Consider the following 17021-nt stretch of genomic DNA (forward strand, 5'->3'; position numbering starts at 1 on the left):
CCTGTAAACGAAAGTTAGGTTCCCGGTCGGGTCACACATTTGCATTTCACAAAGCTCACAGGGTTCATTTTGTGGTGTGTGATAGCATTTGTTTATACTTTTGCTGTATGACATGAATTTCTATCTTTATACATTAAGTAGTAGTTGCCAAAATATGAACATAATCCAGTTAATATTCTTATAAAATTATATTTTGTAAGAATATTCAGTACCTAAAGTGCTTAAATTATAACCAATTTAACCAGTTGGCAAAAATGCTGCAGCTGTTGAATGCTGACATATTAAATGAATGCTGTCATTTAACATGTGAGTCAACTGCACGTGTACTTTTGTTGATATCTATTGTTTCTGACACCCATTTCAGGACTTCTGAGCACAGTGTGCTTATTCTACTCTTTGCTTTTATGCAACAGAAGTAACATGAAATACAAACAGCATATATTCCATAATGTTTTTGTTTTTTCAAACAAGCTCTTTGACCTGTTTTCAATTAAAGTGGGAGAGAAAGTGTGAGAGAAAACACACCCAGGCAGCTTTGTCGTCACTTCACATCACAGTTTTGCTAAAAAAGATGAAATGCTGCAAACATGACATTGTTTTATAAACCCACATAGCTTCTGCTTCCAACAATATGAAATATCCTGGAGCACCTTAAATGTTCAAATGAACACCGGCCGTGTTTGAACAGCACCTGATGGAAGATTTCCTGTTAACTGAAGTGTGTGTGTGTGTGTGTGTGTGTGTGTGTGTGTGTGTGTGTGTGTGTATACACACAACAAACTGTAACTAAGTTGTAAATGTGAGAAGAAAAAAAAAGCCCAGATAATGACGTGAATGCAGCACTCTTGATGTCAGAAAATCAAAACCAAAAAGACAAATGATAAACTATCATGAAGGCTGCAGCCTCGCATGGCGGATAATTGCTCGTGGTTGGCAGCTTTGAACTGTGTTGCGTAAGTTCAGCGTGCTTCTGTGCAGCGTCAGCCGCAGTCGTTCTCTAGAGGGCAATTTTCCTTGTTTTATCCTTTTGTTACAAATCACACCTTCACTTTATATTGCTGCCAACAATTAGGCTTGCCATAGATTTGTAGATCTCTTTGCATCTTCCTCCCTTCCTGTCTACCATTAATCAAGATTCATTTTAGTAAATTATAAATTATGCCTGCAGAGACTTGAATGTACTGTCTCCATCACAGTAAACATCCAGTTTCGGTTATTGTTGCTAGGTAATGTACTGTGAACGAAAATCGACTAGAAAAGTCTTGACAGACGACGATAGTTTAACTTTGAAGCTTCGTACTGAGGGTCTGCTGCCAACAAGGACGAGACACTCCCCGAGCCAGACACCAGGCATTAAATGAGCAGAGCAGGTGAAGGTTTAGCGAGGAGAAGACCGTCTGCGTCTTCTTCAGGGGAATTAAATCACCTTTACAGACATGGAGACAGAGTGGGGAGAAGTGGAAGCGTGAGAGGTCCCTCGCCTCTCTTCTTTCTCCCGGGAGGGCTGCTCCTCTGAGGTCCTGGCCTCTTCCCTTCCCCTGGGCACTCGGCATGCCCACGCTGAGGGAGGGCTACTTTGGTGTGACCAAAGGGAAGCAGAGCGATCAAGAGTGAGACAGAGAGATGGAAAAAATCTGAGCAAAGAAAAGAAAAAAAAAAGAAAGAAAAAAGATAAGAAGAGGGAGAAAAAAGGACTTAAAATAGAAAGTGAGAGCGACAGGAAGAAAAAAGGGGGAGCGAGACGAGCGCAGCAGCCCATGGTTTGTCTCAGGGCTGCAGGAGCTTCCAGAGCTGGTGTGCAGCAGACTGAAGAGAAGCACGTCTGCCCCAGAGGCAGAGACTGGAAAACAGGATCAAAGAGTCGCCAGGGCAACCTGCATGACACACATTGTATTAAAGCCACACGGTTAATTTGAAAGAGAGGGAAGAAGGGCAAAAGGAGAAGAAAGGGGGAGGCAGAGGTAGCACAGAGAAGAGTATATTTATCAGGCACTCCTGTCTCACTCTGTTAACTTTCCACTCAGAACTTTCTTCAGCTGCTCCACTTTGACTCTCTCTTACTCTCTCTCTCTCTTTTTTAAACCTCTGGCTCAAACTCCTCTGTGTCATCTGCATTTTCCTGATTATCTCAGCTCAGGTTTCCACGGGTCATGCTAAATCACAAACCAGAGGTACTGTGAAGAAAACATGCAAACTTTCAATTCTTTAAATATTTTGTGCTAAAACATGAAATGCAAATAATCCATTATTCAAATATTTTCCCATTCATACCCATTTTGACCAAATTTATGCACAAAAACCCTTTAGCTCCACAGCTCGGCAATTATTCTGCAAATAACTGCATTACGCCCCTCGATAGCATTCAGAGGAAGTAAGAGGACAAATGTATCAGATGTTTTACTTCCACAGTTTAAGAAGCAAAAGTGATCAAAATGCCAACAAGAACTGTGACGGTAATTTTCCTTTTAAAACGTAAATTGCCTTTTTTGAGACAAATGCAAGATGAGATAATAACAACAACAATGTAAATACTGCATTTTTAAAGGTTTGGGTAATGAAATGACATGAAAAGGCCAACAGATCCCTAGTCAACAGATTTATTTTGCTTTCAAGCAAACAAATGTATCATTCTCACATCAGGTACAAAAAGTGGTTAAATCTCTACAAACCTGACAAAAATACTAATCAAAATAACAACAAACAATACAGAGTACGCAGGAAGGAGGAGGGGTGAACATTATTCATAAGCACATCTTCGGGACAACCACACACCTGTGGCACAATGAACATGACTCATTTTAAGAGGTGTGGAGTCCACCTGAGGGCAGCCGCACTGAACTGGCTCATCTAGGCCAAAGAAGCCCCATCGAGCAGTAATGGAGACAGGGAGCGGAGCAGGAGTGGAGGGGTAGTGTTGGTTTGGATGAAGTGGGGCAGAGGTACGTGATAAACAGCAGACGGGGAGGGGTCTTCAGACAGTTGGAAGGCATTAGTGTGTCGGACAGCGACTTGTCAGATGCAGCTGTTGCTGTGGCTGATTGATAGTTTGTATTTCACCCAGATGGGAGTCTGCAGTCACAAGCCAATGCTGAAAGGGATTATATCAAATTCAAAAGAAAAAAAACATACTGTAAAAAAACAAAAACATCATCAAAAGTGACAATTTTAGTGTTAAGCAACCAAGTCCATTACATTTCTCTACTTCTGGAGAAATCCAGCCTGGTCAATCATTGTTTTTTGTTTCTTTTTTTCTTCTTTGATTTGAAAAAATTCCTAAGTGTGACTCGTGTGTGTATGACATATAAAAAAATCTGAATGCAGCTCTAAGAGGTTAAGATACAGAGCTAGAAAATATATCCTAAGTTGCACATTTACAAAAGCATTCAAACTCATTTCCACTTTCTCTGAAAGAATAATGTCTCCATAAACTCACCTAACACTAGTCACATGATTAGTAGTACTTGTGTATGGCTGCACAGGAGGGTACACAGCAATATACTTGTCTGCATGTACATAAGATACTCCATAAGATACTCAGACTACACTATTCAGATTAGATATTCAGACACGGTGTGACACACCGATATGTAACTACCGTTCATAACACAAGGCTTTGGACTATGCACTCCAATCACATGATGGCATTCGCTGTTACCGAGTCAAAAGGAGAAGCACACTTGACAGCCATACAGTACTTCTCAGTGGAAAGAACTTCAACCATGCCCACCCAAACATCCTGTAAAGTAATTAGTGGAGATGTTAAACATATCTACAGACAACCTGGGCTCCACTGTGTGTGTGTGTGTGTGTGTGTGTGTGTGTGTGTGTGTGTGTGTGTGTGTGTGTGTGTGTGTGTGTCTGTCTGTCTTAGTGCTCAATAATGACCAAAGGAATGCCATACCTTCCAAATGCCATTGATTTAATCACAATGGCACAAACAGCAGTAAACAAGATTTCTGTTGTCGGCAAAGTTCAGTGATTTCTTTTGACAAACTGCTTTACGCTGGGTGGGTTTAACAGTCGCGCTCCTCTGTCAGGCTGTAGTAGTTGACTGTCGCTTGTGCACGCTCTTCCAATTTGAAAAATGAGACCGCAGTGAAGGGAGGATAACATACAATACACATCTCACAGAGAGAAACCAACAACTGCTGTATTTTCTTGTGTGTGTGTGTGTGCGCGCATGTGTGTGAGAGTGCATGTGTGCACATGTACATGGGCACCAGCAGGATGTGTTGGTGTTTAACCGCTAATGTCTCCTAGCATTAGCAGCTTTAGCATCATATCCTTGCCGGCTCTGTGTCTTTGTCCTCCAACAGGCTAATGAACTGACCGAAGCTCTCCTTCACCGCCTCCATGCTGTCAGTGGTGCTGCCCTCCAGGATCCAGCGCTTTCCTCGGGCCAGCGGTTCCAGCTCAAAGTACTTCTTGATCTGCGGCCAAACACACGATGCAATCAGCTAAAATAATCATTTGAAAAAAGTAAAATCTTATATTTAGCGTCTAACAACAGCTCCTGTTTTCAATACGAATAAAAAAAATATGAATCAACATTTTAATTTCCCCCCAGAACATCTCTGATCAAATTCAAAGTATAAAAAGTTCAAATAAAGCAAAAACACAATCGTCAAACTACAGCTTGTAAAGGCATGTAAGCTGGCACATTTTCATCTCATATCCTCACCACACTAGGTCAGTTCACACATTACGTCACCCTCAAACATGTGGCAGAAAGTAACTGTATAACGTTGTGCTTTAGTAACACATAAGACTGAAGACATAGTACGTTTTTTAGACCGGTATCCAGTAATTGCTGCTGTTCGACCCCCCCCCCCACACACCTAAATGAAACACAACAGCCTCTTCATCTGACGAATAAAAGGGTTGGCACTGCTCTTTGTAACAGTTATAAAAACAAATCTCAGCAGAGGGAAACAATGTCTTAGACCTCCACTGAAGGTACTGCAGGTTGTTAGGGTTTCTGACATTTTCAAGCTGAGAGATATGGAAACAATTTTTTTGCCTGATGTGAACCCAGTTCAGCCATCTCCTCCTGTTTGCCTTATAGCCAGTGAAGAATGCACAAAACCAAATGTGTACTGTCAGCAGCTCTGGGAGAAAAATGCAAAGCTTCAAATGTAACAGATGCAATAAAAACACAATTTCCCACCTTATTAACTAATTTAGTCAGTTTCATGCTCAGTTTGACAATGGTGTATAGACTTGCAGAAATGTACACAATGTGTAACAGACGCTGGGTTGAAATATATGAATATAGGCATCTCTATTTCACACTCATCTTTATTAGAATATTAAGCTACAAGCTAAACTACTGCGTTTTTTCGAATGCAATATTCACATTGAGTATTGACTGGCTGGAAAGAGGACAGCACAAAGCTATGCTCTGAAGCTATTTAAAACATTACATTAGCTATTATCAATTTAATTGATTTCTTTAGTGCTCATTTCTACACATTTCTGCAAATATCAAACCGAGATTAATGACTGCAGACAACCTCAGTGTTCTGAATTATACAAGAAAACATGTGCAGCAAATAAACACCACAAAGTCCACAAGGATCGTCACACAGTCAAATTACTTTTCAACTTCAAGTGAAATTGCTTTTGTCTAGACCGTGCTGGGCTGTCTAGCTGTGCCATGGTGTGTGGCATGAAGAGGACGGAGAGGAGGAGGAGGGGGTGCGCACTCTTTGTGTCTGCTCAAACCCAGCCAGCCATGCCAGCGAGTGGGAGAGTGAGTGCCGTCTCTGCCCCCCTGAGCCGAGTCTCTGTCCGGGTGTAATGTGAGTTTAATGACAGATTAAGTCACCTCAGCCGCGTTTGGCTCAGAGGCCTGGCTAGAAAGCCGAGTGGACCCAAACAGTGTTAACAAATCTGTCTGGGTAACTTGAGCTGCCCTAGCCCAGGCTCTAGCCCCAGACCTAGACTGTAGACGATGTGGCTGGCTGCCTGTCTGGCTGGCTTACTTGTCAGCCTGTAGCCAAGGCCCTCTTCTGGAAGACTTTGGCCCCTGCACTGGCAGACAGTCAAAAGTCCAGAAGTGACCTCTGTGCAAGTGCAGACAGGCTCAAGCTTCTCTCACTTCCCCTCACGGGCCAATAGAACACACCCAGGGGCATCTCATAGTGTGGCAAATACCTTCTTTAGCACTGTGCGACAGATGAGCGGCCTTACCAACGACGGCAGATGACTTCTAAAGTTTTCAGTGCAGCTTTACACTTATGTGCGCGCATGATAAAACCACTAATCTGTGATCTCAAACAATCCCCTTTTTACTTAATAGCCAACTGATATGAACACCTTCTTGCGAGCTACATTTCATCGACACTGCATATCAAATCCAGAGACTTTAATCACACAATTCAGCCATTATATGCTGCTAAAAACACTTCCTCAGTATTACATTACTGAAAGAATCAGCAATGTAATGCAATCAGCAGTGTGGCCCAAACCAGTTTCTCTGAGATTAAATCCTCCTAAGCACACTTATGCTTGCTTAAGGAATTGCGTGAGGCAGTGGTATGGGTAAGCCACACAAGACGTGGATTGCCAGATGGCTCCAAGGATGACCACTGGGTCATCCAGTCTAGCTTCTTCTAGGTCATACAGACCGGAGCGTCTTGCCTTGTGCATGTTAGAAAGCAGCTTATACATGCATGAGGGTGTCAAAAATTCTTTAATCGCTTGTGTCTGTGTCAGCCGAGTTCCTGCTGCTCGAGCCTAGTCATGCTAGCCAACAGTCTGCGCTCTCAGGAGGACAGACATGAAACCCAGGAAAGGTGAACTCTTTGGTAACAGCCCTGAATAGTTAGTAACTTCTGAGACTATGAAAAGTCTAAAGAATGGGAATGTGTAAGGAATCTAACATACCCAAGGGGCAGAAGACAGACATATAAAATAATGTTAAAGCATGATTTCTTTTTGGAATATGAGCCTCGACTTAAGTAAATGAATTATAGATCTATTTTTTAGGTTGTATAATTTGTGACCCAGTGTCCGCAAGGAGTGGCTGTATAATATAGTCAGCTAAGCTTAAGCTCCAAACCTGGCAAGCCTACTTTGGGCTATTTAAGATACCCAATGGGCATATATGGCACGTGCATCCAGCTGCTCCCTGACCTGTGCCAGATTACTGCATGTATGGTCACTCTTGGCATCATGCCATGGCAAGAGGATCTCCTGGCAGAATAAAAGAGCTTTAATGAGCTCTGCTCTGGCCTCTTGACCAACTAAACAAACCGTGGAGCCACCTAAAGGGGCAGGGCAGCTATGGAGATACCTGATATTGCTGTCTGATACTACATGTGAAGAAAAAAAAACCCCTAACAAATTTATATCCTCTCCTCTGCAGTTGTCTTCACCTTCTAAAAAGGCATAAAGTAGAGCAGGTGGCAGTGGGCTCAGATGTCTATATTTTAAATTATAAAGCAGAGAAAAAACAAAAACAACAAAAACTGTCAGAAGTTTTTTCTCAGTATGCTTATTTATCATATATTTAGGTACACCAGTACAGTTTCAGCTTCTCCCAGCATGCCCTGGATCTCTCACACACACACACACACACACACACACACACACACACACACACACACACACACACACACACACACACACACACGACCAAAAAAGAAGAAGAGGAAGAAAGAAAGCAGCACCCACTCAATCCAGACAGATACTAAGCTTCTCTGTCAGGCTGGCCAGACATTCAGGTACTGAAAGTAGACGATGCGGTTGTGATTTACTGATTATTACCTGTTCATTCTTGCACCACAACTATCAAGAAACCCAAAAAACACAGCTCCTACCATAAAAAAAAACCCTTCCGAAATGTATTAAACCATCACACTGTTGAGACAAAACCGACACAGCATCACAGACAGAGTACACAGAGAGCTGATACATAACTAAATGGTATGTAACCTAATGTGACTCACTTTTGTTGTAGTGTTTCCACAGAAGTAATTACCTCCAACAAGTCAATTTCATGGATCATTTTCATTATTTTATTGGTACGCAGTGTTCCTTGTAGTTATTTCTGCTGTTGAATTTGTGCTGGGTAATTTGTGGTTAAGCACCTTTTCAACAGTGCGATGGCAGAAGTCCAAGTTAACACGGTGACATTAACATGTTCAGGATCTTTCTGATAAAGCTTACTACGGTTCAGTAGGTTGGTGCTATGTGGGCGTATTTAAGAAATCTCAAGTCGTTTTGAACATATTTGCAGAGGTTTACAACAAAGCCAGATGAAACAGATTTAGATTTGTTGGATACACTCCTACAGCAGATTAGAACCGAAAGAAAGTTAAATGGTCTGTGCTGTAAGCTTTCCATTTCTCATGTATGGTTAACACTTTCCTCGTGTTATAAAAGCCTGAAAAACAAACAAACAATTCAATTAAATAGAGTTTTATCAAATAATACTAATAACATCTTACTGTTTAAGTAATAAGACCATAAACAGAAGAACACAGAATGTTAATCTGAGAAGACGTCAAAACCTAAAGAGAAGCCGTTAAAAATACTCAGACAAGTTATGATTTCCTCCACACAACATCAAAACTGTTTTTTGAAACAAGAAGTGCTCATTGGTCAACCAACAGTTTCGGCCTAGAGCTTTTAATTAGGCTAAACTTCAGCAGAACCCTTTTTAAACAAAAAGAGCATCACTTCTGCTCACAGGATGTGAGCAAAACACATCTTTTTATTATGTGTATGCAAATAAATGAATAACATGGCCTTCGATGCCCTTCTCCTAATATTTACCATGACAACATATCTATGAAGCGTCACTGTCACATGTCAAAACCTCACCACACGAGCAGGCACAAAACTGGAGAGGGAAGCAATAGGGGGTCTCTTAACCAGGGAAAGTGGCAGACTCAAATATCCAAGACAATCAATTACACCATCCCTTGACATGTTGGCCCCTGTGAAGATATCAGTCACTTGGAAAATGGCCCACACTGGCGACTGCATTGAAACGGGAGGGTAATGTGAGATCCACTCACCATATAATAGATATGCCTTTGTTTGCTTTTCCGCCTTACCTAAAGAGCCTTAAAGACATGAGAAAGCCTGGAGGTCCCCAAGAGAGGAACACCTGGGAAGCCTGTGAATAAACAAACACTGTGCCTCAAATTGAGGGAGGTGTGAATCTAAACAGCCCACTGGCCAGTAAATAAACCCCAAAGCCTATGTAAGCACCTATTTAAAGCTATAACACTTTCAGTAATGGACTGAAGATTTTGCATCTAAGGTGGGCAAGTAAAGGTGGATCATGACCTGATCACTTGTTTGGTTAATGTATTAGCAGTAAGTAGGGCATGAAGTGAGCACTGCAGAATCCCTCTTTGAATATAGTTGAGACAGCCAGCAGCTGGCACAGCACAGCGAGAATACAATAATAGAGCTCAACAGGATCTCCATACCAAACCCTTTCCTATTGTGTGTGCACAGCAATATATATACAAGGGCTTCCCCCAACCAAAGACTTTCCCAGCCATTAGTCGCGTAGTCATTGCATGTTGTTGATGATATTAATTAAAACATTTAACTATATTTTTGGGATTCTTTTAAAAACGGTTTGAGTTGCTGAGCCCAGAAGAGACACTACAAAGGGTAACACTGTTGATGCTTTGCTAAATCACAGGGAAAAATGTCATATTCTTGGGGTTTTACCTCTCCGAAAGATCCAAAACTTTAAATTGCCTGCAAATCATATATACTCATCTAATAACAGCAGACACCAGTCTTTACATGTCAAAGCTGCCACATCACAAAAGGTTTGAGGTTTTGTTGTGCATCTGTATGTTTCCAGTCAAATCCCACTTAAACGCTATGGACTACGAATCTCGTCATCAACCAAGCTTGGGTCCATTTTAAGGGAGCAGTGATATGATTTACATGCCTCCACTGTTGTACAGCAGAATAATAGCTTTGCTTTTAGATGCATTTTGTTCAACTTTGTGTACATAAACTGACTAACGTGGCCCAGTGGACCAATCGATACTCTGACTCCCGGCCAGCGGACGTTTGTTGCCTTACCCTACGCTCTACACTGACCAACAGACAGAGGTGAAATGCCAAATACACAAAAACACATTAGCTGTCTGGTAGCAATTATATTTTTGAGGGATACAGAAATGGAAGCAATCAGCTTTTGTATACTAAAGACCACAGCAATCATCAATAAGAAGCAGTGCACAGCTGAAGACCTTGATGTTTCAAGCTGCAGTAGATTTAGGGCGCACTCAGGAATGCAAAGATCCATGAAGAAACCTACAGCTGTACTTTGAAGCAAATAAAGAAAAATGGATGTAGGGGGTTTAAGAACACACCAATGGTGTCAAAAAGACATATTGCAAAGACTTTAAACCTGAATTCTGAGCATGACAGGAGTGAGTGGGACAAACAAAGATGTGGACTTTGAGTTAAATCCTTTCATTTGCTGTGGAAACAATCCAGGTCTAGCAAGCATGTAAAAGCGCTGAGGCCACCCTGGAACCAGACCAGAGTTGTAGAACTGTTGGAGCAGGCAAAAAATGTCTAAAGTCCCAATGTCACAATGTAAAACCTGAGCAGCCTTGAGATTTACTGTCGTGTTCCACTCAGGTGAGACCACAGGGCTTCCCTTGGGCTCAGCTTAGCGCGGGTTCAAAGTGATTCACTTGCAGTACACTTTTCTTCAAAGCCAACTGACCACTGCCAGATCAGAGTTATCCTCAGAGGCTCTGTAAATCAAGGATGCACAGGGGACATTCTTACAGACTCCTTCACCGTGCTCCTTGGAACAATGTTATTGCTTTTAAGAGGTTACACAGTGATAATGTTCTTTCCATATAAGCATTTTGAAAATTTATCTAGAAGATGTGCATGAGAAAATTCCCATTTGGACAATGAACAGGTAGATCTTTTTTTTTTTTTGCTTTGTTTTTACAAGCACAGAGGTATTTGCCTTTATTTTTCTTGCAGCAAGTCATATGACTTCCAAAAATGTCTGGCTTCCTCATGGGTAAATGATGCATGTTTCAAATTTGGTAGTGACAACATCAGATGCAGTGTTTCTGCAGAACACATCCTTACATATCTACATAGGACAAAAGGGAAAAAAAGAAAAAAAAACATGGCATGGTATGTGGCATAGTGAGACAAGGGTCTAGAGGACAGGCTAAAAATATCTAAAGCAATCTGACCAACAGAAAAATAAGTAATGACTCAAAAACACCAGAGGAAAAAAAACCAGGATGGCAACCTCTTTGGTGTCCCGGTGAACGCACTAGATTTTGTTATTTTTAGCAACTGATTGCAAGAAAACCTTTTTCCAAACAATCGCAGTCCAACTTGGATTAATGGCAGTCACTCTGAGTCAGACTGGCAAACGTTTGCAAATTAATTTCTATTCCCCTCTTGGAATGGAACAACTAAGGAAGATATCATTAGTGCTTCAAAGTTAAAATGAAAAAGTTCTTCTCTGAATTTAATAAGCTGATGTCATGAAATGGGCAATTAGAGGCCTTAAAGCTGTGGCTGATTAGTTTATATGCTGATATTGGTACAAAGATGTCCAGAAGATCACTTGAGAAAGGAAAAGATAACATGCTAAAATCATACCTGAAAAACAGGGCGCACTTAATTTCATAAGCTTCTGATGCTATATATATTTAGATCACAACATCTAAGAGACCTCTTTGGTTGTGGTCGCTGGCATATATCGTTAAGTGAAGCTTAGAGATGAGGTGATGTTACAGGCCAGAAGCATGAATGGCATTTTCTATAGAGTGTGGGCTGGGGGCAAAGGGGAAGGAAAACATCCGCCCTCTTGTGCAGGCTGGAGAATAATTGGCAGGTTCAGTACATGGAACAAGGCCCCTTCACCAGGGTTTGACCTGCAGGACACTAAGAAACGTCTGCGAGGGTAGAATATTTGGGAAGTGTGTGCAGTGGGTGGGGGGGTGCGTGCGCATGTATGGCTTGCCTTATTAAAGATTTACAGTATCTCAATTTATGAAAGGCCAAGGGCTCCCTGACAAGGAACATCTGGTCTATGGGACTTAAACGGGTGAGCTGGCGTCCTGCCCATGCTCCCTGCTGCAGGGGCCAATGTGCCAGCACCTTCCTTTAAGCCCGCCCTTTCTCTCTTCTTCTTGGGAAGGGGGCTGCCTTGCTGTAGCAGCCCACACAGAGGGTTCTCAAAGCCCAGGAGGTCTGTCCCAAGCCACCGCCTCCTTCTCCAGGACCCCCCTAGTGGGACTGTCCACCCCTTTCACTCTGAAGCCCCCCTTTCACACTGCAGTTCTGACAGTTAACCAGCTTGAAAGCTGCAGCAGGCCCCCGCTTCAGCACACAGCACGCGGCAATAGAATCAAAGTGCTCCACTCCTGCAAAAGATTTAAACCATGCGTCAAGTTGGAGTCTGTACACACACCCTCACATAGCAACTTCTCTTTGCAACGCTTACTCTCACAGACACAGACGTGCAAATCAAAGGCTATCAAATTTTTTTCATTCAAGGTTACAGGCTTTCATACTTTTTTTTGTTGCTTTGGATACCTTGTCATATTTATAATCGTAATCACATAATCAAAGGAATCAAAAGCATACATGAACATGTTTGCTTGTAATGTGTAAACTAACCACAACAAAGCTTTCCCCCCCCCTAAAAACAACCAACTGGCAGGCAAAAAGGACGAAAGACCAATCAGAAAACAAAAGCTATGATGAAACCAAGGCTTGTTTGTTCAAAACACACATTTCCCAACATGTGTTCCAGCTGCTTCAAGCAAATTTCACTAATTAAAGTGCACGCCACTCTATGAAACCAATTTTCGGGAAATTTACACATCGGTGGTGTCTCTGTGGATATGCATGGTTCCGAAGCTCATCATCAAACATGAGGTTTGATGTAGTTTAAGAAATGTGTTTGTTTTTGATGCATGGTTCAATACCCTTAGTTAGAGAACTGCTTCTGTCTGGTTTTAATCTCTTCCATAATAAGAAATCAGTAGTGTATACCCAAAACTGTGGATCAGTACAAACAAAAGCAGCCATAGCCACACACGATCATTTTCATACCACAACAGGCAAGGATGAAAGCCAATCCTGTTCTTCTTATCGCATCAATTAATTATCAATAAAGCCAATAATGGCCTTTAACACTAAAGCATTTAAGAAGTTAAGAACAAACTTCTGTGAAGCCTGGATATAAATCTACCAGGAGCCCCACATTTGTGAAACAGTGCTATACCCATCAAACTTTTAGAAAACTTGTGAAAAAGGGTACATTTCAATGGATGAAAAACTCAATGGAAGGGAACCCCCCGAGATTCCCAGCGTTTGATCCATGTGAGTCAGCAAGGGAACTTTGGGGTCAAATCGCATACTGAATAGGCTTTTCGGAAGTCTTGTCCTGGCTTGTGACGGCCGGTCGTCCGACCCTGCTTGACCGAAAACAAAGGGAGGGCCACTGACCACAATTGGGAAAGACGGGATTCTTTTCTCCTACAGAGGAAAGTACGGTGCTGAATAGGGTCTGGCTGTCTGAATTGCGCTCCAAACGGATTCTGAGAGTGAGGACCCACTAGGGTCAGGGTTCAGAGGCATTTGACGTGGGCTATGGGAAAATGCGTGCACAGTGCCCACACAACCTGCCAACTGCCCTCTCACCCACAGTGCCCCTTAACCTCCCAGAGGGACAGACCACCTGCCCAGGGATGACAGGACGAGAAAGGCGGTATGGGTGGGAAAAAGAAAGAAAGCAGAAATGAAGGTGGGCGGGAAGGCTGCGCTAGTGGGTGAGACAAAGATGTAAGAGAGATAAAACATCAAAGAAACAAGTAGTCTCTAAGTAACTTCACATACTGGTCTTCCAAGGTCTAGCACACATTCTCCAGGGGGTAATCAATATGTGCTGCTTGACTGATTTTCCAACTTTTGCATCCCAAGGTGGGCTGGATGAAGCCCCGGTTACATGTCTGTAAGATCTCTCTTGAGATTTGCAGTGCTTTTTTTTGTAATCACTCACAGACTACAGCACATGGAAACAGAGGTTAATAGCAACATGGAAATGTATGTTACAGTACCCCTAAAAGTGGCTCATCATTTATCAAAGACTCGGGTATATCTATCAGCTAAAACATCTGGAGTCAACTTTTCCCTTCTCAGGAGTACAGTTTCACATGGGACCACCAAGACAGACAGAGTTTATCAGCCCAGTCTGCTCTGAATCTTTTTTTTTGTAAGCACTTTCTGGTTATCACTACCAGGAGTGACAACATCCTGCTATGTCTGTTCCACCATCTGTAAGAGGATATGACCAAGCAAGAGTCAGGAACAGTGTACCACATGCAAAATGCAAAGGGGACGGTCACGCCGGTGCTATCACCAAGGATAAATTCCTCTGTCCTGTTGTTAAGAAACAAAAGTGTTTTCTCAAGCCCATCTTATTACGGTCACCAAGAAATATTGATAGAAAAAAAAAAATCATATTGAAATGCAGTGTGAGTTGAGGGGAAATCAAAAGTATCAATTTAAAGTGTAAAAAGAACCAAAAACCTGACGGGACTTGTAGAGTTCTAACACCTTGAAACATCTCTGCATTAAATTACAATACTACCTGAGTGAATTGGAAAAATGAGAGCACAGACTGATTAATTGTAATAGAAGACGTAAAGGCAGACACTGACATTTAAAGACAGCTTAATTGCAAGAGTCTGTTGGAAAATCAAGCTGTCAACGCCGTGGTTTACCAGAGAAGATAGAGTCATCTAAGTGCACATGGTGGGGCCACTGGCTGGAGACACCTCTTAAAAAAATATCACGCGCTGCTTTACATGGAATGTCACACTTCAGAGTGCCATGCGGTTCACCTAATCAACTGACGGGAGGGAACTGAACTCAGAAACTACACCGAACCGTGTGCGGATTGTGTGAAGTGTTAGCAAGCATATCTGTGTGAGATAAAAATCCACCATTAAGTGCATGTTGTAGACTTTCATCATCGCTATTCAGTTACAGTTACATACTATTCTAGTGTTTCAGTGCTACTGGAACACAAAGGAATGCAGGACTGTAATCTCATTCCTACTGTATGTTTCCCCAACCAAATGATATTTGTGTGCTCTGTACAACAGCATGGACCTCGATTATGACGAGCAAATATGAAGTGAATACATTTGATGCTACTGGCGTCTGCAAGAAGAAGTTAAATATTACTCACAAAACTGAAAGTCAAACGAATAACAGCCAGCAGAGTGGAAGAGTGCATTTTATAAATCCATAGAAAAGTGTACTCTTATTAAAAAAACACCTTCAAGAAAAGACACTGGATGAACTTACTCTAATAAGCAACAGATCACCAACATATCGTTTATGTAAATGGCCTGAAAATAATATATATATATTTTTTATCATCTGTACAGATAACTGCTGTTACAATGCTGTCAACGTGTCCGGAGGCTAACTCAAGCTCGGCTTTCTGGATGTTGCTACATTATGGTCAATATGTTTATATAATGTGACCACAGAGTCATTTGCACTTGGCAAGAATTAAGGGACAGAGCTCAGCAAGGGCACCTGCTCCTCATCCATTTTTCTCCTGTAGCCAGCAACACAAGTCTGGGGTTGGAGAGAGGGAGGTGGGGGTGGGGAGCACTGGTTGCTGACCGGCTTCAGTCTAGACGGCTCAATACGCAGTTGACTTTTTAAACCCGCTTGTCTGGAAAAGAGCAGACGTGAGGTAAGAGGGGGGTGAGCTGCAGCAGAGAGGTGGTGGTGCATTTTGGCTGCCATAGCCAGCGAGCTAAACTCACTAGGCACAAGCAGAGGGAGAGAGTGAGAGAGGGAGAGAAGAGGGGGGGTGGAAGAAAAAAGGAAAGAGAGGAAAAGAGAGCGAAAGAGAAACAGATAGAGGGGCAGAGAGAGCGAGCAAGAGACACTATCAGAGAGAGCCATCAGTCAGTGGCTGGGGCTCCATTGTCAAGGTCAGTGAGTGGCAGAGTAAAAAGTCACACCACCTGACCCCCCCCCACACCACCACCACCACCACCTCCGCCGCCTGTCTGCTTTCCTGCTGTTCATCCCCTGTCCTCCTGCTCAGTACCGCCATCAGTCTTGTCTGCTCACTCAGCACACAGAAAGGAAATCTGATCTAAGTGACTGCAAAAAAAAAAAAAAATTCTATAGTGAAGCTGTCATTATACGGGATGTATTTTACAATTTCTCTATTTACTTAGTTTGATAAGGGGAATACACCCCAGGCAAAAACAGCTGTATATGATTTCGATTAACATCTGAATACATTCCTTTTTCGCATGAAATAGCCCGTCGATTCCCCAGATCTGTGAACACTATGATGGTCTCCCTGCTGATGCCGTTTTTAACTCTGCACCAGAAATTTTTATGCAACAGCTGGACCTTTTAAGTTCGGAGCCCATTCATCTTCATTTGGCATCGTGGAGAAAGGTTTTATTGGGAAATTAGTAGAATTCAAAAAGAATGTCTGTTAGAAATGCTGACTGCACTCGAGCTGCAGTTTTCATTAGTCCCAATTTTTGGCAGTCAAGCTGATAAAAATTATTTGACATTGCACAATGATCTCATCTTTACAAGACTGGCAACGAGCCCGTTTGGAATTTGTCTTAATTATTATTCTGCAGAGAGCAGGAGAAAGATGAAATTGGCTCACTTTTACTTTTGCAACATTACTTAACTCTCTTAAGGCGAAAGCAAACCGCTGAAGAATACCGACATCTGCTGAATCATTTGACGAGGCTGCAGCACTCCTTTACCAACGTACGTGATTAAATCTAGATGAAAAGACTAAGACAGGTCATAGCTCTCAGACTGCCCTTGTGGTGATTAAGCACTGACCGCAGCTTTTTCTGCCCATGAGGTATGTGAAAGAACAAAGGGCAAGCCACGCAACACATACATGCCGTGCAGCGTTAAGCATAGCATCACTTTTGTCGTGAGCATCAGTGTTTACAGACCAGCTGAGTTGTGCAAAC

At 42.3% G+C, this 17021-nt stretch overlaps 1 protein-coding gene across 5 annotated transcripts in view; it reads right to left on the reverse strand.

Moving 5' to 3' along the window:
* Positions 1-2583: 2583 nt before the first annotated feature.
* The window catches only part of LOC147317724 (ADP-ribosylation factor-like protein 15), a 113170-nt gene continuing 98732 nt past the window's right edge, over positions 2584-17021 (reverse strand). For 4 of the 5 annotated variants that reach the window (XM_086315005.1, XM_086315009.1, XM_086315004.1 and 1 more), the window contains one exon: positions 2584-4430. In XM_086315005.1, coding sequence (XP_086171131.1) covers positions 4278-4430 — 153 coding nt within the window. In that variant the 3' untranslated portion in view covers positions 2584-4277. The remainder of the gene's footprint in view (positions 4431-17021) is intronic. The other variant, XM_086315006.1, reaches the window with a different exon arrangement.

The sequence above is a fragment of the Aulonocara sp. 'chitande type north' Nkhata Bay genome, linkage group LG12, assembly GCF_057382095.1.
Source record: "Aulonocara sp. 'chitande type north' Nkhata Bay isolate Kocher_YH1m ecotype deep benthic linkage group LG12, A_spYH_male_GT1.1, whole genome shotgun sequence".
In the NCBI taxonomy this organism is placed as follows: Eukaryota; Metazoa; Chordata; class Actinopteri; order Cichliformes; family Cichlidae; genus Aulonocara; species Aulonocara sp. 'chitande type north' Nkhata Bay.